At 47.6% G+C, this 26,487-nt stretch overlaps 1 protein-coding gene across 13 annotated transcripts in view; it reads right to left on the bottom strand.

The window, feature by feature from the left end:
- ZNF618 (zinc finger protein 618) overlaps window positions 1–26,487 on the bottom strand; it is a 204,576-nt gene that overhangs the window by 12,027 nt on the left and 166,062 nt on the right. For 5 of the 13 annotated variants that reach the window (XM_061426596.1, XM_061426602.1, XM_061426599.1 and 2 more), the window contains 4 exons: window positions 23,920–24,159; window positions 20,101–20,184; window positions 17,994–18,038; window positions 17,002–17,079 (listed from right to left, as the gene is read on the bottom strand). In XM_061426596.1, coding sequence (XP_061282580.1) covers window positions 17,002–17,079; window positions 17,994–18,038; window positions 20,101–20,184; window positions 23,920–24,159 — 447 coding nt within the window. The remainder of the gene's footprint in view (window positions 1–17,001; window positions 17,080–17,993; window positions 18,039–20,100; window positions 20,185–23,919; window positions 24,160–26,487) is intronic. The other 8 variants (XM_061426609.1, XM_061426600.1, XM_061426603.1 and 5 more) reach the window with 6 other exon arrangements.

Genomic DNA, 26,487 nt, shown 5'->3' with positions numbered 1-26,487 from the left:
TAAGCCAGACAATGACAAATACCATATGATATCACTTACATGTGGAATCTAAAAAACAAACAAAAAAAAGGATACAAATAAACTTATATACAAAATAGAAATAGACCCACGACATATAAAACAAACTTATGGTTACCAGAGGGAAAAAGGAAGGAGGGATAAATTATGAGTTTGAGATTAACATATATACACTAATATATACACATATATACACTAATAATACACCTCTTAATGAAAGTGAGTGGAGAGTGAAAAAGTTGGCTTAAAGCTCAACATTCAGAAAACGAAGATCATGGCATCCAGTCCCACCACTTCATGGGAAATAGATGGGGAAACAGTGGAAACAGCATAAGACTATTTTTCTGGGCTCCAAAATCACTGCAGATGGTGACTGCAGCCATGAAATTAAAAGACGCTTACTCCTTGGAAGGAAAGTTATGACCAACCTAGACAGCATATTCAAAAGCAGAGACATTACTTTTCCAACAAACGTCCGGCTAGTCAAGGCTATGGTTTTTCCTGTGGTCGTGTATGGATGTGAGAGTTGGACTGTGAAGAAGGCTGAGTGCCGAAGAATTGATGCTTTTGAACTGTGGTGTTGGAGAAGACTCTTGAGAGTCCCTTGGACTGCAAGGAGATCCAACCAGTCCATTCTGAAGGAGATCAGCCCTGGGATTTCTTTGGAAGGAATGATGCTAAGGCTGAAACTCCAGTACTTTGGCCACCTCATGGGAAGAGTTGACTCATTGGAAAAGACTCTGATGCTGGGAGGGATTGGGGGCAGGAGGAGAAGGGGATGACAGAGGATGAGATGGCTGGATGGCATCACCTACTCGATGGACGTGGGTCTCAGTGAACTCCGGGAGTTGGTGATGGACAGGGAGGCCTGGTGTGCTGTGATTCATGGGGTCGCAAACAGTTGGACACGACTGAGCGACTGATCTGATCTGATCTGATCTGACACTAATATATGTAAAGTAGATAAACAACAAGGACCCACTGTATAACACAGGCAATTATATTTAATATTTTATAATAACCTATAAGGGAAAGAATCTAAAAAATAGATACGTATGTACATATAACTGAATCCCTATGCTGCACACCTGAAACTAAAGCAACATTATAAATCGGTTATAATTCAATTAAAAAACTACAAAAATATTTTAAAAATAAAATAATTAAAACTCTAAATCCAGTCATACTATCTTTCGCAAATGGAAATAAATAAGGGGAAAAAAATCAGACCTGCAACTATAAGAAATGCTATTATAAACAGTGCTGCGATGAACACTGGGGTACACGTGTCTCTTTCCCTTCTGGTTTCCTCAGTGTGTATGCCCAGCAGTGGGATTGCTGGATCATAAGGCAGTTCTATTTCCAGTTTTTTAAGGAATCTCCACACTGTTCTCCATAGTGGCTGTACTAGTTTGCACTCCCACCAACAGTGTAAGAGGGTTCCCTTTTCTCCACACCCTCTCCAGCATTTATTGCTTGTAGACTTTTGGATCGCAGCCATTCTGACTGGCGTGAAATGGTACCTCATAGTGGTTTTGATTTGCATTTCTCTGATAATGAGTGATGTTGAGCATCTTTTCATGTGTTTGTTAGCCATCTGTATGTCTTCTTTGGAGAAATGTCTATTTAGTTCTTTGGCCCATTTTTTGATTGGTTCATTTATTTTTCTGGAATTGAGCTGTAGGAGTTGCTTGTATATTTTTGAGATTAGTTGTTTGTCAGTTGCTTCATGAAATGAGTCGCCAGTCCAGGTTCGATGCACAATACTGGATGCTTGGGGCTGGTGCACTGGGACGACCCAGAGGGAGGGTATGGGGAGGGGGGAGGGAGGAGGGTTCAGGATGGGGAGCATGGGTATATCTGTGGTGGATTCATTTTGATGTTTGGCAAAACTAATACAACATTGTAAAGTTTAAAAATAAAATAAAATTTAAAAAAATAAAAAATAAAAAAAAGAAATGCTAAAGGAAGTTCTTTAGGTATAAAAAAAAATGATACCAAATAAGAATCTGGATCTACAGAAAGAAAAGAAGAGTACCGGCAACTGTATATATATGAACATAAAAGATGTTTTCCCTCATTTTTAATCTCTTTAACAAGGTAACTGACTGCTCATTGGAAAATAGTAACAATGAAATGTGGTAATTACAAGTAGAATAAACTGTATGGCAACGATAATAGAAAGATTAGGAAGGGGATATAGAAGATTTTGTTGAAAGTTTTTCACACAATATACAAAGGGGGCTAATACCCTTTGAAGGTAGACTTAATAAGTTAGAAATGTATAGTGTAAAACTGAAATAAATCATTAAAAACACCCAAATTACCATTAATAAATCCATGGTAGAGATAAAAATGGAATAATAAAAAATTCTCACTTCAAAATAAAGCAAAAAAAATTAGAGAAAAAGGAAGAACAAATGAAACAATAAACAAATAGGAAAATGGTAGATTTAAACCCAGTAATACTGAAATCACATTAAATGTAAATGATATGATCTCCACATTCCAAATAAAAGTTAGAGAATGTCATACTTTAAAAAAAAACAAGAATCCACTCTATGCTATCTATAGGAAATCTATTTAAATATAAAGACATGAGTAAGTTGAAAGTAAAAGTTTAAATAAAGGCATACTCCACAAATAGTAATGAAGAGAAGGCAGGACATGCATGTGGTAGTATTACAGAGAAAACAGACCTCAGAACAAGAAATATGACCTGGGGTAACGAGAGGCCCTGCATAATGGTAAAGAAGTCAAATCACCAAGAACATGTAACGATCCTATGCTGTGTGCAAGTGGTAATGGAGCATCAAAACCACATGAAGCAAAAGCTGAGAAAACTGGACAAGAAACAGCAGACCAAACCTACGCCTGGAAATCTCAAGCTGTCTTCTCTCAGTGATTGTTACTCTCAGGAGAAAAGAAACAGACGGAATACAAATGAACAGACAGCGGCAGCATCAAGCAGCCCAATGTACACACAGTCGGATTCCCAGAAAAAGGAGGCAGGACAGAAAAACACAGAAATCATATAAAGTATAGTCTCTGACTGTAACTGAATTAAATTAGAAATCAATAACAAAAAGATATTTGGAAATATTTCAACTATTTGAATATTAAACATCACACTTGTAAGTAACTCAGAGGCCAAAGAAATATTAGGGAGGTCAGAAAATGCTTTGAACTGAATACTAAAACATGCAAACCTCGGGTTTCAAAATTTGTGGATACATGTAAATGAATGTTATTTATAACATTAAAAGTTTTATTAGAAAAGAATAAAGGTTTAAAATCAGTGCCACAAAGCTTCAACACAAAGAGATATAAAGACTAAGTTTAAAGAGTAAGTTGAGTCTAACATAAACAGAAGGAAATAATACAGACAAAAGCAGAAATGAATGAAACAGAAAACGGATAAACACAATAGAAATCAAACTAAAAGCTAATTCTTGGTAGAAATCAGTAAAATTGATAACCCTTTAATAAGAAGGATTAAAAAAAGAAAAGAGAAGAATGTAAATTATTAGTAGTAGGAATAAAAGAGGGAGACATCACTACAGATGCTACACATATTAAAGGGATTAATGGGGACATGATTATGGGGACTTCCCTGGTGGTCCAGTTCTTAAGAATCCACCTTCTACTGCAGGGGACACAGGTTTGATCCCTGGTCAGAGAAGTAAGATCCCACATGCGACGGGGTAACTAAGCCCAAGCACTGCACCTAGGGAAGCCCCGCACGCTGTGAGTACTGAGCTCTAGCACTCTGAGACTGCACACAACTAGAGAGCCTGCGGGCTGCAACTAAGGCCTGATGCAGCCAAACAAATAAATATTTTAAACAATGATTATGAACAACTTTCTGCCAATAAATTCAACCATTTAAGAGAGGCAAAAAACAAACCTAAAAATATAAAGGCTCTAAGTTCACTTCAGAAGAAATAGGTAACCTAAATATCTCAAGTTCTGTAATTATTAAGAAATTCAGATCATAGCTCACATAATTTCCCATAAAGAAAAGTCCCGCATGAGTTGACTGCAAAGTTTGACCAAATATTTAAGGAAGGAATAATACAGATTCCAAACAAATTCTCCCAAAAATCAGAAGAGGAAAGATCATTTCCCAAGTCATTTTACAAGGCTGTCATTACCTCAATCCAAAACTAAAGAAAAAATTATAAGAAAAGAAAGTACAGGGACTTTCCTGGTTGTCCAGTGGCTAAGACTCCACATGCCCTGTGCAGGGGGACCCCAGATTCAATCTTTGGTCAAGGAACTAGATTCTACTTACTGCAACTAAGAGTTTGCATGCCTCAACTACAAAATCCTGCTGGAAGGTCCTGTTTGCCTCGACTAAGACCAGGCACTGCCAAATAAGTACATAAATAAATTTTTTTTTTTCAAAAAAGAAAAGAAACTACAGACCAATATCCCTCAACATATACACAAAATGCTTAACAAAATATGAGCAAAGTAAATATAGCAATATATAAAAATAATAACACATCATGGGAGTTTCACTGCTGTGCCCTGGGTTCAATTCCTGGTTTGGGAACTAATATCCCACAAGCCATATGGGATAAAATAAAAAATAAAAATAATAGCACATCATGAATAAGCGAAGTTAATTCCAGAAATGGGATAGTTAATAAAAGAAAACAATCGGTGTAATTTCCTATACTAAGAGAGAAAAAAAATTAAGAAAAATCATTTTATCTCCATAGATACAATGCACTATAAAGGTGATAAAATCTAATACCCACCCATGATACAAAATTTCAGCAAGCTAGGAAGAGAAGGCAACTTCTTCAACTTGATAAAGGACATCTAAAAGAACCCTTAAGTTTACTGATCTGATAGAAATAAAAAGGATTATTTATAAGGAAATACTATGAACAGTAGTATTCCAACCAATTAGACAACCTGGATGAAATAGACAAGTTCCTAGAAAACATAAACTATGAAAACCAATTTAAGCAGCAGAAAATCTGGATATATCTATACAGAAACTGAATTAGTAATCAAAAAGTATTGACCGGAAAAAAGAAAAGCAAAGGAAAGCCCAGGCTCAGATAACTTCACTGACGAATTCTATCATATGTTAAAGAACTTTTCACAAATTCTTCTGAAAATAGGTGGGAACACTTCTCAATTCATCCTATGAGGCAGGTATTATTCTGATACCAAATCTAGACTAAGAAGTCACAAGAAAAGAAACAATGCCCACTATGCCTTTTGACTATAAGATACAAACATCCTCAATAAAATACAGCTAACCAAATCCAACAACACATACAACAGGTTATACCCTATGACCAAGCAGCATTTATTCCAGGAATACAGGTCGGTTCAACATACAGAAATCAATACCATATTAATAGCATAAAGGATAAAAACTACCTGATCATTTTAATTGATGCTGGGAAATTATTTGACAAAATGCAATACTTACAGTTCCCTGGTGGCTCAGATGGTAAAGAGTCTGCCTACAATGCGGGAGACCCAGGTTCAATCCCTGGGTCGGGAAGAAACCCTGGAGAAGGAAATGGCAACCTACTCCAGTACACCTGGCCTGGAAAACCCAATGGATGGAGGAGCCTGGTAGGCTATAGTCCATGGGGTCGCAAAGAGTCAGATACGACTGAGCGACTTCACTTCACTTCAATACTCTTTCATGATAAAAACACTCAACAAACTAGGAATTGAAGGGAATTTTTCAACCTGATAAAGGGCATCTATGAAAAACCCATTGCTAACAGTATCAGTTCAGTTCAGTTGCTCAGTCGTGTCCGACTCTTTGCGACCCCATGAATCGCAGCACGCCAGGCCTCCCTGTCCATCACCAGCTCCCGGACTTCACTCAGACTCACATCCATGGAGTCGGTGATGCCATCCAGCCATCTCATCCTCTGTCGTCCCCTTCTCCTCCTGCCCCCAATCCCTCCCAGCATCAGAGTCTTTTCCAATGAGTCAACTCTTCTAAGGAGGTGGCCAAAGTACTGGAGTTTCAGCTTTAGCATCATTCCTTCCAAAGAAATCCCAGGGCTGATCTCCTTTAGAATGGACTGGTTGGATCTCCTTGCAGTCCAAGGGACTCTCAAGAGTCTTCTCCAACACCACAGTTCAAAAGCATCAATTCTTCAGCGCTCAGTTTTCTTCACAGTCCAACTCTCACATCCATACATGACCACAGGAAAAACCATAGCCTTGACTAGACGGACCTTAGTTGGCAAAGTAATGTCTCTGCTTTTCAATATGCTAACATTATACTTAATGGTTAAACATTAAAAATTTTCCTCTTAAGATCAGGAACAAGGTAAAAATGAACACTCTTTTATTTAACATGCATTCGAGGTTCCAGTCAGGGCAATTATAAAAAAAGAAAGAAAGAAAAACAAAGAGAAAGGGCATCCAGATGAACGGAAGAAGTAAAATAATCTCTATAGATAACAGACGACATCACTGTGTGTACAGAAAATCCTATGGAAAACAGATACACACACAACTTTGAGAACTTGTAAATAAGTTCATCAAGATTTTAAGATACAAGATCAACATATTAAAGAAATTATACTTCCGTACATTAGCAATGAACACTCCAAAAATTAAATTAAGGAAATAATTCCATTTACAATAGCTTCTAAAAGAGTAAAATACTCACAAATAAATTATAAAATAAGATTGTACACTTAAAACTAAAAATATGTTTGAAGGATTCAAAGAAGGCTTAAATAAATGAAAAGGCATTCCATTTTCATAGATTAGAAGACAATATTGTTAAAATAGCAATACTCTCTAAATTGATCCAGATTCAACCCAATCCCTATACTGCTGTCTTTTTTTGCAGATATTGACAAGATGATCCTAAAGTTTATGCAGAAGAGCCAAGCACTCTTGAAAATGAACAAAGCTGGAGAGCTTAGACTTCCTGATTTCAAAGCTATTATAAAGCCATGGTAATCCAGACAGTGTGGTACTGGCACAAAAATAGACATACAGACCAATGAAACAGAATTTAGAGTCCAAAAATAAACCCTCAAATTTTCAATCAACTGATTTTTGACAAAGGTGCCAGGACAATGCAACAGGGAAATGAATAGTCTTTTCAAAAAACTGAGCTGGGAAAACTGGATATACACATGCAAAAGAATGAAGTTTGACCCCTACCTCACACCACATACAAAAATTAACACAAAATGGAATATGGGCCTAAATCTAAGAGCCAAAACTAGAAAACTCATACAAGAAAACAGGAGTTAAGCCTTTGTGACCCTCGATCAGGCAATGATTTCTTACACATGACAGCAGAAGCATAATGAAAAAAAGTCTTCATCAAAAATTTTTGTGCTTCAAAGGACAACATCAAGAAAGTGGAAAGACAACCTACAGAATGGGAGAAGACACTTGTAAATCATCTATCTATAGAGGCCTCACGTATCTACAGAGATAAAATGATCTCTTACAACTCAGTAATAAAAAACCTTCAAAACACCCAATTAAAAAATGGGCAAAGGATTTGAACCGACATTTCTCCAAAGGAGATACTTAAATGGCCAATAAGCACATTAAAAAAATGTTAAACATCATTTGTCATCAGGAATACACAGAAAAGGAAAGATACACACATCTGAATGCAGAGTTCCAGACAATAGCAAGGAGAGATAAGAAAGCCTTCTTCAGCGATCAATGCAAAGAAATAGAGGAAAACAACAGAATGGGAAAGATCAGAGATCTCAAGAAAATTAGAGATACCAAGGAAACATTTTATGCAAAGATGGGCTCAATAAAAGACAAAAGGTATGGACCTAACAGAAGCAGAAGATACCAAGAAGAGGTGGCAAGAATACACAGAAGAACTATACAAAAAAGATCTTCATGACCCAGATAACCAAGATGGTGTGATCACTGACCTAGAGCCAGATATCCTAGAGTGTGAAGTCAAGTGAGCCTTAGGAAGCATCACTACACACAGAGCTAGTGGAGGTGATGGAATTCCAGCTGAGCTATTTCAAATCCTAAAACATGATGCTGTTAAACTGTTGCACTCTATATGCCAGCAAATTTGGAAATCTCAGCAGTGGCCACAGGACCGGAAAAGGTCAGTTTTCATTCCAATCTCAAAGAAAGGCCATGCCAAAAAATGTTCGAACTATCGCACAGTTGCACTCATCTTACGCACTAGCGAAGTAACACTCAAAATTCTCCAAGCTAGGCTTCAACAGTACCTGAACTGAGAACTTCCAGATGCTCAAGCTGGATTTAGAAAAGGCAGAGGAACCAGAGATCAAATTGCCAACATCTGTTGGATCACAGAAAAAGAGAATTCCAAAAAACATCTACTTCTGCTTCACTGACTATGCTAAAGCCTTTAACTGTGTGAATCACAACAAACTGTGGAAAATTCTTAAACAGATGGGAATACCAGACCACCTTACCTGCCTCCTGAGAAATCTGTATGCAGGTCAAGAAGCCAACAGTTAGAACTGGACATGAAACAATGGACTGGTTCCAAACTGGGAAAGGAATACGCCAAGTCTGTATACTGTTACCCTGCTTATTTAACTTATATGCAGAATATATCACGTGAAATGCTGGGCTGGATGAAGCACAAACTGGAATCAAGATTGTAGGCAGAAATATCAATAACCTCAGATATGCAGATGCTATCACCCTTATGGCAGAAAGCAATGAGGAACTAAAGAGCCTCTTCATGAAGGTAAAAGAGGAGAGTGAAAAAGCTGGCTTAAAACTCAACATTCAAAAAACTAAGATCATGGCATCTGGTCCCATGACTTCAAAGCAAATAGATGGGGAAACAATGGAAACAGTGACAGACTTTATTTTCTTGGGCTCCAAAATCACTGCAGATGGTAACTGCAGCCATGAAATTAAAAGATGCTCCTTGGAAGAAAAGCTATGACAAACCCAGACAGCATATTAAAAAGTGGAGACATTACTTTACCATCAAAGATCCCTATAGTCAAAACTATATTTTTTCTAGTACTCATGTATGGATGTGAGAGTGGGACCATAAAGAAGGCTGAGCACCACAGATCTTGTGCTTTTGAACTGTGGTGTTAGAGAATACTCTCAAGAGTCCCCTGGACTGCAAGGAGCTCAAATTAGTCAATCTTAAAGAAAAGCAATCCAGAATATTCATTGGAAGGACTAGAATGCAAGTGGAAGCTTCAGTTCATTGGAAGCTCCGATACTTTGGCCACCTGATGTGAAGAGCCTACTCATTAGAAAAGACCCCAATGCTGGGAAAGATTGAAGACAGGAGAAGACGACAGAGGATGAGGTGGTTGGATGGCATCACCGACTCAATGCAAGTTGAGTTTGGACAAGCTCTGGGAGATGGTGAATGGCAGGGAAGCCTGGTGTGCTGCAGTCCATGGAGTTGCAGAGTCAGACATGACTGAGCGACTAAACAACAACAATAATACACAGATTAAAATAACAATGAGATATCAGTTAATGTGTGTGTGTGTTAAGTTGCTTCAGTCATGTCTGACTCTTGGTGACCCCATGGATTATAGCCCGCCAGGATCCTCTGTCTACAGGATTCTCCAGGCAAGAATACTGGAATGGGTTGCCATGCCCTCCTCCGGGGATGTTCTCGACCCAGGGACTGAACATCTCCTTTGGCTCCTGCACTGCAGGCAGATTCTTTACCACTGAGCCACTGGGGAAACCTCTCACTTAATGTAGTGAGAGGGCACCGGGGGTCAGTTTCATAGAAGACAATTTTCCATGGACTGGGGTGGGGGCATGGTTTCAGGATGATTCAAGCACCCTGCACTTACTGTGCACTTTATTTCTATTATTATATATACCAGTTCCACCTCAGACCACCAGGCATTAGATGCTAGAGGTTGGGGAACCCTGACTTAATACATTAGAATGGCTATAACCAGTCAGATAATAACAAGCATTATCAAGGATGTGGAGAAGTTGGACCCCTCATACACTGTTGGTGGGAATGTGAAAATGGTGCAGACACTTTAGTAAAATGGGGCAGCTCTTCAAAAGGTTAACTGTAGACTGACTGTATGACCCAGAATTTCCACTCCTAGGTATCTACGTAGTAGTTAAAAACACGTCTACATAGGGACTTGCACTTGGACATTCACAGCAGCTTTATTCGTAATAGCTCCAAACTGGAGACAGCCTAAAAAAGTCCATCAGTTGGGGGAAGTGAAGTGAAGTCGCTCAGTTGTGTCCGACTCTTTGCCACCCCATGGACTGTAGCCCACCAGGCTCCTCTGCCCATGGGATTCTTCAGGCAAGAGTACTGGAGTGGGTTGCCATTTCCTTCTCCAGGGGATCTTCCAGACCTAGGGATCAAACTCAGGTCTCCTGCATTGTAGGCAGACGCTTTAACCTCTGAGCTACCAGGGAAGCCTGGGAACAGGTAAACAAACTGTGGTATATCCAGACAATAAACTACTACTCAGAAATTAAAGGACGAGTATCATAGAATATGAATGAGTCTCAAAAGTATGCTAAGTGAAAGAAGTCAGACACCCAAGTCAGACACAAGAGAATAAATATATAATCTATTTATACAAAATTGCAGGCTTCCCAAATGGCACTAGTGGTAAAGAGCCTGTCTGCCAATGCAGAAGACTCAGGAGACATGGGTTCGATCCCTGGGTCAGGAAGATTACCCTGGAAGAGGAACTGGCAATCCACTCCAGTATTCTTGCTTGGAGAACCCCATGGACAGAGGAGCCTGGCAGGCTGTACAGTCCGTAGGGTCCAACCGAGTCGGACGCGACTTAAGCAACGATGAGCACATGCACACAAAATTCCCGAAACTATAACAAAAGAAAGCAGACAGTGTGCCAGCGTGGGGGTCTGGGAAAGGGACCTGCTGCAAAGGGAACTTTTTGGGTCAATAGTAACATTATACATTATACAGCTTATGATGGTGGTTAAATGACCATACATTTATCCAAACCTATCAAACAGAACTCTTAAAACTGGTGAATCTTATTTTTGTAAATTATAAATAAATCTAATTTTAAAATAGACTGAAAGGAAACCATTAAAAGAGGAACAGTGGTTAGCTTTGAGTAGTGAGATTATGGTTGCAGGGTGGTTTCCTCATTCTCTGCCTTTCTGCAAGTCTTGGAATCGGGACTGAAAGTGAAAGTGAAGTCACTCAGTCGTGTCCGACTCTTTGCAACCCCGTGGACTATAGCCCACCAGGCTCCTCTGTTCTTGGGATTCTCCAGGCAAGAGTACTGGAGTGGGTTGCCATTTCCTTCTCCAGGGGATCTTCCCAACCCAGGGATCAAACCCAGGTCTCCTGCACTGCAGGCAGACGCTTTACCCTCTGAGCCCCAGGGAAGCCCGTATTATTCAACCTCAAATTTGATAACGATGTCTAGTATGGTTGATTAAAAACCTTTTTTCTCCTTATGTCATAGATAATGCTGCTGAATGGGTGAGGCACTCGGTAAATGCTCTGTGAATGGTCTGATTTACAGCTTGAGCTGGAAACAAGGTTTATTCAGTGTGGCTATTCCCATGTATCACAGATACACATGTTCACACATGAACAGATGTACACGTCTGCAAAGGACTGGATGCAAAGCTGGAATAAAGAATGTCTCCCAGGGAGGGACCAGTTGCCGGAAGGAGAAAGCAGTTGTTTCCAGCAGCGGATGGAAAAGGAAAAACTTGTATTATTTGGTCTTATTTTAGAATGAGCCACAGTCCTCAATATTTTACACGCATCATCTCCAGAACCCTCACCCAGGCTCTGGAGAATGGTGATGAATCCACTTTACAGATGAGAAGACTGACACCCAGAAAGGTGATTAGGTAATCCCTCAAAGGGCCCATAAGTTCAGTGTGGCCATTCCCACATCCTACCACTCTGAGCTGCCAGTATATTTGCCTGCTAGGAAAGTCCCCAGGCCATACTTAGCTGAAAAGAGGCTAGAAGGGATGACCTCTGAGAGGCTTCCCCATCCCTAATCCTGCACCCCAACTGCCCTGCTGAAGAGGGCACCTGGCTGCTGAGTTCATGAGAGGGTCAGAATCATAGTCTGATTCAGTGGTTGCAGAGCCTTGGGCAAGTTACTTAGTCATTTTATTTTATAATTCACACATTTTATGAAAAGAACAAAAAATAAACCACATAGAAACAGCATACTAAAATGAACTACATAATGCACACTTCTAAACACAAACAAGCAATACAGCACTACAGCTTGGAAAAATTTTAAAAAGCAGAGCATCTCCCCTACTGATAGCAGTCGAGGGAATGACCTATTGCATTCTGGAAGCAAAACATTATGGGAATAGCTTATGCTTATTAAATATTGTATCATTATTTAAATCATTAGCTGTTGGACAGGGCTAACAATTTTCTTATTGATAAATTGTGCCTTTTTTTTTTTCTTTGCAGTGCTGAACAGCATGGGGGATCTTAGTTCCCAAACCAGGGATCAAACCTGCATCCCCAGGAGTGGAAGTATGGATTCTTAACCACTGGGCCACTAGGCAAGTCCCTGATAAATATTTTTTAATTGACACTTTCCTGCCCACAATAGGTGCTTCCATCTTCTATGAAGGAGAGCTAATTGGAACACTTAACTCCGGGACTTCTGAAGATCAAATGAGCTAATATGTAAGAACTCAAACAATGTTAGGTATTACTCTTATGAGTCATGCAACTCTGGGCCAGCGATTACATTCTCTGAGCCTCAGTTTCCTCATCTGTATAATGGGGATGATAATGCTAGCCAGCTTACTGGGGAGCCTTGATGCTACCACCAGGCCCGACACACAGTAATTGCTCACTAAGTGTTAGCTACCGTCAGTATCACTGCTGCCAAACCCCACTCCTAAACTGTCACCAGGGACCAGGCAGGTTTTCCTACCGCACAGAAAGGAAGTTTATTAGCGGGAATTACTCTATGCCGTTCAGCAGCCTCTTAATGAGATTGATGTTATTCGAGGTTGATCCCCCTTATCAGCAGCACTGTGAACTGCGCAGATCATGACGCTTAATTTCTCTCTATGGAGTCAATCCTTTAATCCCGACTCAGCCTGGCTGGGCTTCAGCCTGGCTTTGCACTGGATTGCCGGCGAGGCATTCTCTGCTGGCACTGAACCAGAACAAAGCAGCCCAAAGCTCTTCTCAGGGAAAACACGTTGGGATGCCTGGGGGAGGCGGGGCCCCACAGGCGAATCCTTGATTTGCATGTCAATGGCCTCCACCCAACTGCCTGAGGGTCAGAGAAGCCCTGGCACCCAGACTCTTCCCTAATTAGAGCTCAGCTTCCAGAGGTGGCAGGTTTCCCAGGTGGCTTAGCGGTAAAGAATCCGCTGGGAGTGCAAGAGATGCAGGAGATGCAGGTTCAATCCCTGATTAGGGCCGATCCCCGGGAGGACAAAGTGGCAGCCCACTCATGGACAGAGGAGCCTGGCGGGCTATAACCCAAAGGGTCACAAAGAGTCAGACAGGACTGAGCGACTAAGTGCATTCCAGAGGTGGCAGGGGGGCAGAGGGCCTCAGGGGAGGAGTGAGCAGGGGCTGGGTCATGGGGGTCTCAGGCCCAAGGGACCCAAGTGCTGTGCTCAGGCAGGGGTCCCCAGCAGCCTTCCAATTTTGGCCACTGGCTGCCCAGGGTCAAGTCTAAATGCTGTGAAGGCCCTCCCTGCTGCAGGATGGCTGATGGCAAAGGCAGGCTGGAGGTGAGAGACACATGGAGATGGAACCTGGGTGTGAAGAGGACAGCTGAGATCTGTGAGCCCTTCTTTTAGAGATGGAGTCTCAGAGAGGAGGACAAGGTTTCCTGCTCGGTATGTGGTATGGAGACCCACGGGCTGGAGAGGACTGGAACTCACATGTCATGGAAGCCAATCCTGCTTTGAACTGATTTGATGAGTACAACAGAAATAAGTATCTCCCCTCTCCACCTAAAATCATATGAATTGGTACCTAGTGTATAGCAGATGCGACCCCATGGACTGTAGCCCACCAGGCTCCTCCTTCCATGGGATTCTCCAGGCAAGAGTACTGGAGCTCTGAAAAGAGATCTAGCCCATCCTAAAGGAAGTCAGTCCTGAATATTCACTGGAAGGACTGATGTTGAAGCTGAAACCCCAATACTTTGGCCACCTGATGCGAAGAGCTGACTCATTTGAAAAAGACCCTGACGCTGGGAAAGATTGAAGGTGGGAGGAGAAGCGGACGATGGAGGATGAAATGGTTGGATGGCATCACTGACTCAATGGGCATGAGTTTGAGTAAACTCCGGGAGTTGGTGATGGACAGGGAAGCCTGGCGTGCTTCAGTTCATGGGGTGGCAGAGTTGGACGCGACTGAGCTACTGACCTGAACTGAAGCACACAGCAGGTACCCAACAGATATATGCTGAGTAAGTAAACCAATGAAGAGAGGTCACACTAACAGAACAGTACCTGTCCAAGAGCATCTAGCCCTGTAATACTGTTAGTCAGGCCCAACCTGGAAGATGATATGAAAGATTTATAAACCTAAGAGAGACCAGCGTGTGTGCTAAGTCGCGTCAGTCATGTTCGACTCTTTGCAACTCTACGGACTGTGGCCCACTAGGCTCTTCTGTCCAGGGGGATTTTCCAGGCAAGAATACTGGAGTGGGTTGCCATGCCCTCCTCCAGGGGATCTTGCCTATCCAGGGATCGAACTTGCCTCTCCTCCGTCTCCTGAATCGGCAGGCGGGTTCTTTACCACTTTCCCACTTAGGGAAGCCCTAAGAGAGAGACAATAACTGACAGTGACAGTAACAGTGGAAGTAACAGCAGCTTAACAAACACTGCCTCTCTACCTCGTATCTTTTTCCTGGTCAGCTTCTATCTGGCCTACACTGAACCATCGTGAGAAACGCTGGGCTGGAAGAAGCACAAGCTGGAATCAAGATTGCCGGGAGAAATATCAATAACCTCAGATATGCAGATGACACCACCCTTATGGCAGAAAGTGAAGAGGAACTAAAAAGCCTTTTGATGAAAGTGAAAGTGGAGAGTGAAAAAGTTGGCTTAAAGCTCAACATTCAGAAAACGAAGATCATGGCATCTGGTCCCATCACTTCATGGGAAATAGATGGGGAAACAGTGGAAACAGTGTCAGACTTTATCTTTTTGGGCTCCAAAATCACTGCAGATGGTGACTGCAGCCATGAAATTAAAAGATGCTTACTACTTGGAAGAAAAGTTATGACCAATCTAGACAGCATATTCAAAAGCAGAGACATTACTTTGCCAACAAAGGTCCGTCTAGTCAAGGCTATGGTTTTTCCAGTGGTCATGTATGGATGTGAGAGTTGGACTGTGAAGAATGCTGAGCGCTGAAGAATTGATGCTTTTGAACTGTGGTATTGGGGAAGACTCTTGACAGTCCCTTGGGCTGCAAGGAGATCCAACCAGTCCATTGTGAAGGAGATCAGCCCTGGGATTTCTTTGGAAGGAATGATGCTAAAGCTGAAACTCTAGTACTTTGGCCACCTCATGCGAAGAATTGACTCATTGGAAAAGACTGATGCTGGGAGGGATTGGGGGCAGGAGGAGAAGGGGACGACAGAGGATGAGATGGCTGGATGGCATCACCGACTCGACGGACGTGAGTCTCAGTGAACTCCGGGAGTTGGTGATGGACAGGGAGGCCTGGCGTGCTGCGATTCATGGGGTCGCAAAGAGTCGGACATGACTGAGCAACTGAACTGAACTGAACTGAACTGAACAGAACCACCATCAAGGGCTTTTCTCACATCACCTCCAGTGCCTCCAGAGGGTCACTCTGAAGGAGGGGCGGTGGGGTCAGCGAGCTGCTTCCCTCACATTCCCATTTCCCTCCGTGGAGTGTCGGGCTGCCCCTGGGCAGGGCTCTGGGTGTGCTTCCCAGAATTCCCCTGGCACTGGAGCATCTATGTGTCATTTGTGGTCTAACGGGTAAAGAAGGAAGGGTGCCCGCCAGTCAGAGAAAGAGGACTCTGCGACCCAGAGGAGGATGGAGACACATGAAGGAAGGAGTCTGGGTCCCCGAGTGGCCACGTGGAAGGTCATCTGCATGAGGCTGTGCTAGGGCTGAGACGGTAAGTGGTTATGTCAAAGCACCGAGAATTTGGGATTTCTTGTTACATGGAAGAGTGTCTCCCTGACTAGATAAAAAATCAGTGCTACTATGATAAAAACCTAAAATTGGAGGCCGGATGGTGTAGTGAGGGAGCTGACACCATAAGCTGGGCAGATGGAGAAGCAGACTCCTAGCTTTGCCACTGAAGTGAAAGTAAAAGTTGATCAGCCATGTCCGACTCTTTGCAACCCCACGGACTGTAGCCTGCCAGGCTCCTCTGTCCACGGACTTCTTCAGACAAGAGTGTTGGAGAGAATTGCCATTTCCTTCTCCAGGGGACCTTGCCGACCCAGGGATTGAACCTAGGTCTCCTGTACTGCAGGCAGATTCTTTACCTCTATGGCAGGGGTTCTCAAAGCATGGCCCCTGGACAAGCCGGGGGTGCGTGGCGTGAGGACCTGCCAATAATGCATGTCCAGGCCCCACCTCAGACCCAGGTGTCTGAAATTCAGGGAGGAGCCTAGAAGCCCGTGGTTCCACCAGCCCCCCTAGTGACTGAGGCAGCCTCAGGTTTGACGACAGCTGCTTCGTGTGACAGGGTTTTCCCCTGAAAGCGATGGAGTTCACCCCAGGCTGCCCTGGGCTGAGCTCCACTGCCCTCCCCACCTCTGCTCCCCTGGACCTCAAACCACACACCTCCACGTCTCTGTCCTGCTCAGCACCTATGTGGCCACCAGGCTCCAGGCAGAAACCACAGTTTCCGGAAGCTTCTTCAGCTCCACACTACCCTGGGTTACCAAGGACTGACCAGGTCCTGTGACTGTCTCCTGGGGGCGTGGCCCCCGGCTGGCCCTGCCCCTTGGAGGATATGGGAGGAAGGGAGGGGAGGGGGGCCGCAGGGTCCTTACCTGCGTGAGACTGCATGTGCTCCAGCAGGTTGTTGTAGAATTGGAACTGGATCCCGCAGGCGCCGCACGTGTAGGGCTCTGCGGGGAGAAAGAGTGGCCGTCTGAAGGGCTGCATGAACCGCAGCGCCTTTCTGCAGGGCCGCGGGCAGCTCTGGAGCTGGGCACCCAGACACACAGGGGGCGGTGCCCTCGGGGCTCCCCTGGCACTAGCTAGTGAGGGAGAGGCTGGGGAGGAAAGAGAGACGGAGAGAGGAAGACGGCAGGTAACAGGCCGTCGGGTGCAGCCACGGGGCACCTATCGAGGGCTCACTGTGTGCCAGGCACTGTTCTGGGCGCTGGGGACAACACAGGGCAGAGACCGCACCTTCTCGGTTCCACAGCCTGCCTCTCTCTCTCGGCTGGGGGAGGCACACAGACGGCTCAGTCTGCTGAGCAGACGACTGAACGACTGAACGAAGGTATGAATGAACCAAAGACAAGACGATGGACGTGGAGGGAAGGACAGAGAAGGAGGGAAGGGACGAGAGAAAGGGTGGGAAGCAGAGAAACAGCAACGTGCCAGAGAAGCAGGGATGAGACAGGGAAGAGGAGGGGAGAGGGCGGACGGTGGGAACGATGAGCGCGTATAAAAATGGGAGCTCGTGTGCGGGGCCTGTTATCTTTTCATCTCTGTGCGCCTGGCAAGGGGACACGGATGGAAAAGGGAAGAGAGCAAAGATGAGTAAGGAAAAGAGCAGGATGACGGCGGAGGTGGGGCTTGGGAGCGGCGTCGTGAGGCCAGCCCCATGGGCAGGAAGGGGAGGCCTTGCTTCTGCAGGGCTGGGGGTGGCAGAGGCAGGCTGTCCACACTCCTCCACCCACCTGGGCTGGGCCGCCCCCTGCCTCCACCAGCTGCCGGCTCTGCCTGGGAGGGGTCTGGAGTGTGTGGCGGGCTGAGTTCACTCCCTGCCCTGTCTCGCCCTCTCCAGCCCCCCGACGGGACCCTCACTTACTCTGTAGGAGAGGGAAAGGGTTGGAAATCAGGGGACTTGCAGTTTCTGCAAAAGAGAAACAGTTTAGCTAAGTCTCTTCCAGCTCTGGTGCTCGGGGCTGACTGTCACGATTTCTGGTCTTGGGCAGCAGTGAGCCAGATGGGCTCTCAGATGAGGGGGAGGCAGTGTCTCGGGTGGGACTGGGCGTGGGCAGGTCGAGATCGGGCAGGGCCATCCTTCCAGGACACCCCCAGCTCACACAGTGCGCCCACAGAACACCATGAGAACATACCCACATGCAGCTGCCCATCTCAGGACAGGGAGCTGGGACGGCCGCTAGGTCTGGGCACCCGGGGTGGACACGTTTGATACTAAACACCAGGGCAGCCAAGGGAATGCTGCGCTTTCCCTTTGTGTGTCTCCATCCTGCCAAATGTCTGCTGGCAGCTACCCATGCCTCTTGGTATCGTCAGCTGAGCCTCACAGGCAGAGGACAGCAGAATGGGGCAGACAGACTACCCCGGGGAATCCTGGCTTCACCACTTACAAGCTAGGGGCCCAGGGCGACAATCGATCTCTCCTGAGCCTCGATTTCCTCATCCGAGAAGCAGGGATAACAGTAACACTGACCCTCGCTGGCTGTGTGGCAAGGGTGAAGACAGGTAAGACACATACAGCTGTGAACAGGTGCCAGGCACACAGTAAGCGCTCAATAAATGGTGGCTGCCAGCAGGAGCATCCCAATTCTGAACATGGACTCTGATGGAAGGAGAGGCAGGGGCTATGGCCTGGCTGGCTGACAGCAAAGGCTAGCAGCAGACTGGGGTTTTGGTCCCGGCTCTGCTGCTCATCCCCTGCACGGCCTGGACCAGTCACTCCGTCTCTTTAAGGCCCACCTTTCGGAGAGGCATTACAGTTTTCAAAAGGATGAAGCAGTTTGGAACAGCTGATGTTCTCTCTAATTTAAAGGACCATGTCAACATACTCAGGGCCCCCACGGCACACCTCACTGCCTGCCTCGGGCACTGACTCATGAAATCACTTGGTTTACTTAACCCCGCCCCCGCCACCACCCCCAAACAGCCTACCATGTGGATGTGTGTCTCTGCAGGGCCCCCACTGAATGATCCCCCACCACAAGGACGTGTGTGCCATTTCCACTCTACAGCAGAGGAGAAACAAGGGGCGAGCCCAAGCCACCAGCTTGTCGATGGTGGAGCTGGGGTCAAGCCTCAGCTGGAGCTCTGGGCACTGTGAGGAGGACTCCATGTGCAAGCCTGCGCTCCTCGTGTTTCATAAAGCCCCTGACTCACGGTCAAGTCGCGTTCATCACTTGTCCACACCCAGCCAGGGCTCAGCAGAGTGCTGAGCACAGACCAATAACTAATCTGGTGAGTGAAAACTTTGAGCAAGCAAGGGAGCGATGCCTTACCTTAGTGTAAAGGAAGTATCGGAATAGAATCCTTTTCACACTCAGCCTTGGCTGGCACTGTGCAGACCAGCCTGCTGTGCCTTTTTCAGACAGAAGCTGATTGTGATTGCTCATGGCTCTGCCAGGCTGCCCCAGGTCTGTCTGGGGACAGTGGCCTCAGGGTCGCTCGGTTCTAAGGTGCTACGGCTCTGTCAGGGTCTGGCAAGAGGCAGCCACCAGGGGGCGCCAAAACACCACCAGGAACCTCAAGCAAACCTACTTGGGCTGGTTAAGGGCTAGAAGGGAACCTCTGGATGTTCCCAGGTCCAAAGAGGGGCCAGAACATGGGGCCTCTGGCTCTTGGGCCACAGCTCTGTCCACTGCACCCACTTTGCTTCTCCTGGGAAAAGTGGCTGCAGCGCTTACCCTATAAACACAGCAATGGCTCCAAGGGGGCCATCCGGGTCAGTATCACAGGCTGTGGAGACAGGGGAGTTGCTCTCTCCATGCAAAGACAAAGAGGAGCCATAGTCCCCAAGATGCTCTTGGGACCTAGAGGGACATGCCTGGAAGAAAGGGACCCTCCACTTCTGCCTGGCCCTGGCTGCCTTCTAATTCTCTGCCCCCAGCTTCCCCCCAACACCCTAGCCCAGCACAGACCACAAAGATCCCAGAGCACAGGACGGCAGTCCCGGGGCACACCGCTCACCAACTCACCGCTGGAGTTTTGGGAACTGCTATTCGTCTCTTCAAAGTGGTTTTGTGCTTTGCCTTCTACCCGCCGACTGAAAGCGCTTTCTGCTGGGGAGGGGAGGGGAGAGAGCAAGAAAAAAAAAAACCACAGTGACTGGTCAGTACCAGGTCCAGAGAGGGGGCATGCCAGAGAGGGGGCGGCTCGGAGGCCAGGGACGTGGGACCTGCCCCAGACCCTGGGCTGGGTGAGTTGCCTGAGGCCTTATGCTTGGGAACCAGCACAGTGAGGGGCTCCAGAACCCCAAACCACATACTTCCAGCTTCTCAGGCTCACCTGAATTGCCTAACACCGCCTCGGGACCCCAGGAGACCCCCCAGGAGTGCCCAGGGTGGGTGGAGGTCCAGGCACCGTGGGGTATACGTGGGATGTAGGCACGCACATGAGGTAAAGCTGATGGAACAGATGGCGAATGGGCCAGGGTCTCCCGTCTCTGGCCCCTGGGGAGTCACAGGTGACATCTACGTGATGTGGACCCACCAGAGAGCGGGGAGGGTGACAGACTGCTTTCTGGCGGTGGCTCAGGCAGAGCAGGAGGGCCCGGTGGCTGTCGGGGCCCCTGGGTGGCAGAGAAGTCATGACAGGCAGAGCCGGGACAGCCCCAAACCAGGGAGGCCAGTGACCAGGTGAGGTCTGTCTGGTCAGGGTTCACCCAGGGAAAGGGACTGGCTCCCCGAGTGATTTCTGGGGTGTCCCCACAGACAAGGGGCGCCTTCCTGAGTGGCTCCCGTAACTCCCTGTGAATGCTGGAGTCAGAGACAGGGCCCAACCAGGTGGGGGACAGCAACTCGCACCCAGCCCCCACCCGCAGGAGGCACTGAGAGGGTGTCTGAGCGGCCGCGGCGTTTCCAAGCCGCTCATCAGGGACACTGGAGGCGCCAGGGGGCAAAGGCTTCTGGGAGCAAGTCAGTTTGGGACGAACATCTGACCAACAACTCGGGTGAGGACAGCAAAGGCTCTGAGAAGTTCGACCAGAGAGAGACCTGTCTAGCTTTGTCTAAAACCCAACCTTCTCAAACATAATTGGCAACTGAAACCCATTTAAAAAATATGAGGGACCTTCCTGGTGGTCTAATTGTTAAAGAGTCTTCGCTTCCAATGCAGGGAGCATGGATTCAACCCCTGGTCGGGGAACTAAGATCCCACATACAGCCAAAAAAAATAAAGGAAAAAAGTAGAAATATGCGATTTCTTAGTATCTCTCAAAGACGGTAATCCTGGGAACCCACTTTGGGAAGCGTCATTGTCCCCAGGCCGCCCGACACCAGGAAGGCAAGTGCTCAGATTGTTGGGGGCCAGTGTTCCAGACAATCACTGGGGTGATGGGAAAGAAAGCCAGAGATGGCTCCTACAGGCCCCACTCAATTCCCCTGTGCCTGACCCTGACAATGCCCTCTGATGCAGCTTCCTTTTTCCAGAGGCTGTCAAGAACATCGTAGGCAAGACCCTCTCTTCCAAATTGTCTGTAAAATGCCTGGGCTGAGAGCTACACACCTGCCCGCTTCAAGATACCATCTGTAAATCGGCAAAGCAAGCCCCTCGATTCTTTATCTAGGGAAAAGGGCCTGCTATGAGCCAGGCACTGATCCACATGCTTTATGTTCATGGTCCCCCCTTAACCCTCCAAGAGCTCTGTGAGATCACGCTGTCACTCCCATTTTATAGGTGAAAACCCAGAGAAAGTGAGGCTGTCGATTTCCTGGGGCTACGTTCCTAACCCCCGAAGATGGTAGAATAAGGAGATTTCATTTCCGGGACACAGCCTTCCTCTTTAAAAAGGTCTGGGCCAGGGGAGTGACTCCTTTCCCCACCTTCTCATGTATGCAGGGAATGGTTACCCACCTGTGGAGGATTTTCATGCAGCCTGACCAATATATCGGTAGCATTTAGCACAACTGAGGTTACAAACTATTATAATCAATCTCCTATGGCTCAGCTGATGATGCAGATTTTGATCAGCTATTCCTGCTATGGGCACCTATGCCTGGAAACCACTGAGTGCTTTTGCAGGGGACATCCCCACACAGGTACACACACAGGCATGGGAGGGGCCACCTGTCTTGTTCTAGCATGAGAGTTGCAGTGGTCACTTCCAGCTTCAACATGCCGGGCTGTAGCTCACGTCCTGTGCAGCTGGTAACCCACGTGTGACACCCACCACAAGTCTTGTACGTCACATAAAGGCAGCCAGAGGCAATCCCCATGGCTCGCTGGAAGCTTCCATGGTGACACTGGGTTCCAAGAGCTGCCACAAACCACACAAAGCCTATAGGCAGTTCTCTGCAGAAACTGCAGGTACAAAAACTCCCAGCCACAAGATCAAGAGTAAAAGCAAGATATGAAAGCCATGATCCTTAGTTGAGCTGGTATCTACCACTAGTAAGTCTGTGATGACCAGCCTGTTTAACTCATTTATGACTACTGCTGCCAAACCCCAGCTCTTCTCTACACAGTACCTGAAAACCATTACCTTCAAGGCTGATTACTTACTCTCCTTTCGGGAGATGTAAGCACATAAGCATAGCTTCAAAATTTGCGGGGGGCGGGGGGCTCCCCAGGTGGTGCTAATGGTAAAGAACCCACCTGCCAATGTGGAGATGTACATTTTTAAGAACCACATCCTTGCTCCTGATTAGCCCTCTGAACCAGAATAGAGCAGCACAGCTCATTCCTTGGCTGTCTCCAGTCCAGCCTCCTGACTCATGTAAGCGAGCTCTCCATTTACTTGCTTGTACATTTCATGGGTGACCTGAAAGGCCCGAAGTCCCAGAAGGACTATGTCACCACTCCATCCTACATGCCACATATCTAGGCAGGCGGCCCAAGGCTCCTTCCATCCAGGCATGAATCAGGACTCCTGGTTCTCAGGATACAGTGTGTCTCAGCAGTTTTCCCTGATGACTGGTAAGAAACGGTTGGGGTGTGCCATTCACTGCCTGCTCACCCTTCTGCAGTCTGGGCCCTTCATGCATAGACTCAGACAACACTGGAGCAGACATCCATTGGCTTCCTGCTAGGCTATGATTCAGAGAGGGGTTTCACGAGTAGTACCCGGTAGAGAGAGGCCAGGAGAGCAGAGCTCCCAGTCAACCACTCTTCCTCATGCAGAGCAGCTCTTCAGAGAAATGAGTCTTTTGATTGGGTTTTCTGAAAGATGGGGGAGGAGGTGCAAACTCATGCCAAGGAGTTCCAGGCAGGTGAGGTAAATGGATGAACTGGGCGGGATGCGAGACAGACAACAGCATGATCACAACGAGAAATGGCGCCTGCCACATGGCCATTGTGCTGGGGAGGCGGGAGGGAGTGGTGGGGACTGTGGAAAACTGGAGAGCATGCGCTCTGGGACTCAGCCTCAAGGCAACTGGCTGCCCTGCAGGAAAGTGAGCCCAGGACTGCCAGATCTGACTTTTCCATGTCAGTGAGAAATCAAGTTTCACAAGAACATCTAACGTACAAAAGTTAGCAAATAATTTAAAAAAATTTAAAACCCCGTAGGCCATGACTTACGAAAAAACACTCTCCTGCTTACAAAAATTAGTTTGCAAACCATCTTGTACAACCCTCTGACTTAGGGTAAGGAAACCCAGACTCAGAGAGGCTAGGTGGCTCGTCAGAATCACAGAGCCAGCAGGAGGCAGAGCAGGGACCCAGATCCGTCCCAGAGAGCCACGGGCCCTCCACCCTCGCTCTTGCAAGGGAACAATGACCGCGGGCACAGCTGTGGCAGGCCGGGGGAGAGGGGCGGGGAGCGGAGGCAGCGTGAAGGGAACAGAGGCCATTGGTACCTGCGGTCGCCTTGCTTGCTGGAGATCCCGAGTTTGGAGTGCGGAACGTCTGGGTTTGGGTGGCTGGAGGGGTGCGGTGTAAGAGGGTGGAGCATCGGACCACGGAGGCCGGAGCCTTTTTCCCCGACTGGTTCGTCTGGGTCTTCGCTGCCACGAAGCGTGGAGACGGGGAGACCTCTGGATGCGAACACTCAGAGCCTGTGTCTGGATCGTCCGGTGGCTCCCACCCGGGGGTGGTACCTGAGAGGGTCACGCTCTCAGTTGCCGAGGACCCTTGGAGCTGGGCCACAGACCCCTACGCTCGAGGGTCGAAACTCCTCTCTGGCTACCACCTGGAGCCCAAGAAAGTCTGGGAGTCTAGAACCTTCTCCGGCTTCTCCCTGAGCGAAACCTGATCGCCAGCTTACACTCACCATTACCTGGAGGCCACTGACCAGTCCACAGGGTGGGTCATCCGTAACCCTTGAACAGTCCAGGCTCTGAGTGTCTAAGAACTCGCTCTGGGACCCATGCTTGGGGCATGGATGAGTCAACCCAGGGTCAAATGCACTTTCTAAAATGTAGGTCCCTAAGCCTCTTTTCTTCCTAAGGCAGGCTGGCTCAGCAGATACAGCAGACAACAGAGGCAGAGGCTAGCAGGGCCGGCTGGCTGGGGCGAGGCGGGGCTGGGGGACGGGATGAGCAGGGGGCAGCTGTCACCCCGTGGTCTCAGGGGCAGGGGCTGGTGGTGCTCCTGGACACTGCCTGGGGTGGGTGCTCTCAGGGGTCAGTGCTCAACCCGACGACCGATGCTTAAGTGCAGCAGCTCCTTGAAGGGCAGCTTGTGTCGCCGATTCCCAGATCCCCTACCTCCCTGGCTGGCATCCTTTGCAGAAGCTGGGCTTACTGAGGGCAGGGGTGTGTGTGGGGGGGCTGACCCTCAGGTGGTCTCCAGCTCTGGTGGTCTCGGGTGGCAGCAGTCTGCCTCCTTTACATGGTCCGGAGACATGGTTACTAGCGCTGGCAAGCCCCGAATGCGACCACAGTGCCACCTCCAAACCAAGAGGGGAGGCAGTGGCTTTAGTCCACTGCAACTGTCGCTGAGGGTGAGAGCAGGTCAGGCGGCAAGAGAAGGGACCCCTCTGGTGCTGACCGGGGCCACAGGGCCCACAGCACTGGGAACATCTCGAGGGCACCACCTTGCCACAGAGCCTGGCTGGGGCCTGAGAAGGACCCTGCCCTGTAGCCTGCCTCAGGGGAGAGGAGAGGCCTCCTTACCCCCGCTCCCAGGGCAGTGCCCACCCTGGGCACAATGCTGCGCTCGCCGCTGTCACTGCCAAAGAGCAAATGGGCGCTCTCTGTTCCTCCACCTCTGCCCATCCCTGGCCGGAGGTGAAGCGCAGGTCTGGAGAAGCAGGAGGCAGGGCCAGGTTCAAGGCTGCACAGGACTCAAGGCCCTGAGGTCGCTCACAGGACTCAGGCTGCCCCCCGTCCCTTTGTGGAGTCACTGCCTTCCCAGCACAGCAGTGGCCGGATGCCAAGAGCTGCGGGTGGGGAGTCCTTCAGTCATGGCCCCTAAGCAAGAACTTACCTGCCCCCCCTGAACTCAGAAAGAAACCCCCCAGGCTCAGACTGTGGAGAACACGATTGTCCTCCAGTACTCTCTCCCCAAGCCCCTGCCCCACGTCTGGATTCTTACTTTCTCAATCAGGACCTGGAGAGGGGCAAGTGGGGAAGGACACCTACATAGGTCCTCTCTTTCCTCCTTTCCTTCCAGAGAAAAGGAACTTGAAGGTCATGAATCCAACTGGAAGGCGGCTCATCTCACACTTCCCGATTTTTTTTTTTTTTTTGGCCACAGAATAAATCTACACATCAACCTTGAGGGAGATGTCCAGTGTCCCATCTCTGATTTCTCCCCCACCTCCCTGAAGCACAGTTTGGGGACCACAGCTCGTGGTCCTCTATAATGGAACCAGCACTGAGTGTGCTGTGAGCCCAGCCCACCTTTGAATTCCAGGTCAGTCACCTCTGACCTCTGTGGTCTTGGCCTCAGTTTCCCTACCTCAACTCCGCCGATAAAAGTGGGACACCCATTTCTGCATTACCAACCTCACGGGGATTTAACGAGAATCCACACAAGTCACAGAAGCACCTTGAATAAACTACTCTTCAAATGTAAACAGGTATTAATGGTATTTTTTTAGGATTAAAGAAATCAAGGCCCAGAATGGTTAATAAGTTTAGGGCCACACAGAAAGTCAGGGCCAAGATGGGACGCAGCCCAGTGCTGCCAGCTTCCCACGGAAGCCTTTGAGCAAGACCACGTGGTCCCCTTAGGCACTAACACATACTCTGGGCACCTTTGCGCAAGGGACAGAGAATTCTTGAGCAAAGAGCAGAGCACACTGCTTCCCGTCTTAGGCCCCATCTCCACATGCAGAATGGTTTCTAGGAGACCCTCTGGGTCAGATCTCATGGTCTTCGATCTTGCTGTCAAAACCCTGGCATCCATGTGCGAGCGCCCCTGCTCCCCTGAAGCAGGGAGCTCACGACACCCAGAAACACTTGCTACAATGAACCCTAGGG

This window comes from Bos javanicus, chromosome 8, assembly GCF_032452875.1.
Source record: "Bos javanicus breed banteng chromosome 8, ARS-OSU_banteng_1.0, whole genome shotgun sequence".
Classification (NCBI taxonomy): Eukaryota; Metazoa; Chordata; class Mammalia; order Artiodactyla; family Bovidae; genus Bos; species Bos javanicus.
This window is presented reverse-complemented; position numbering and strand designations above follow the sequence as displayed.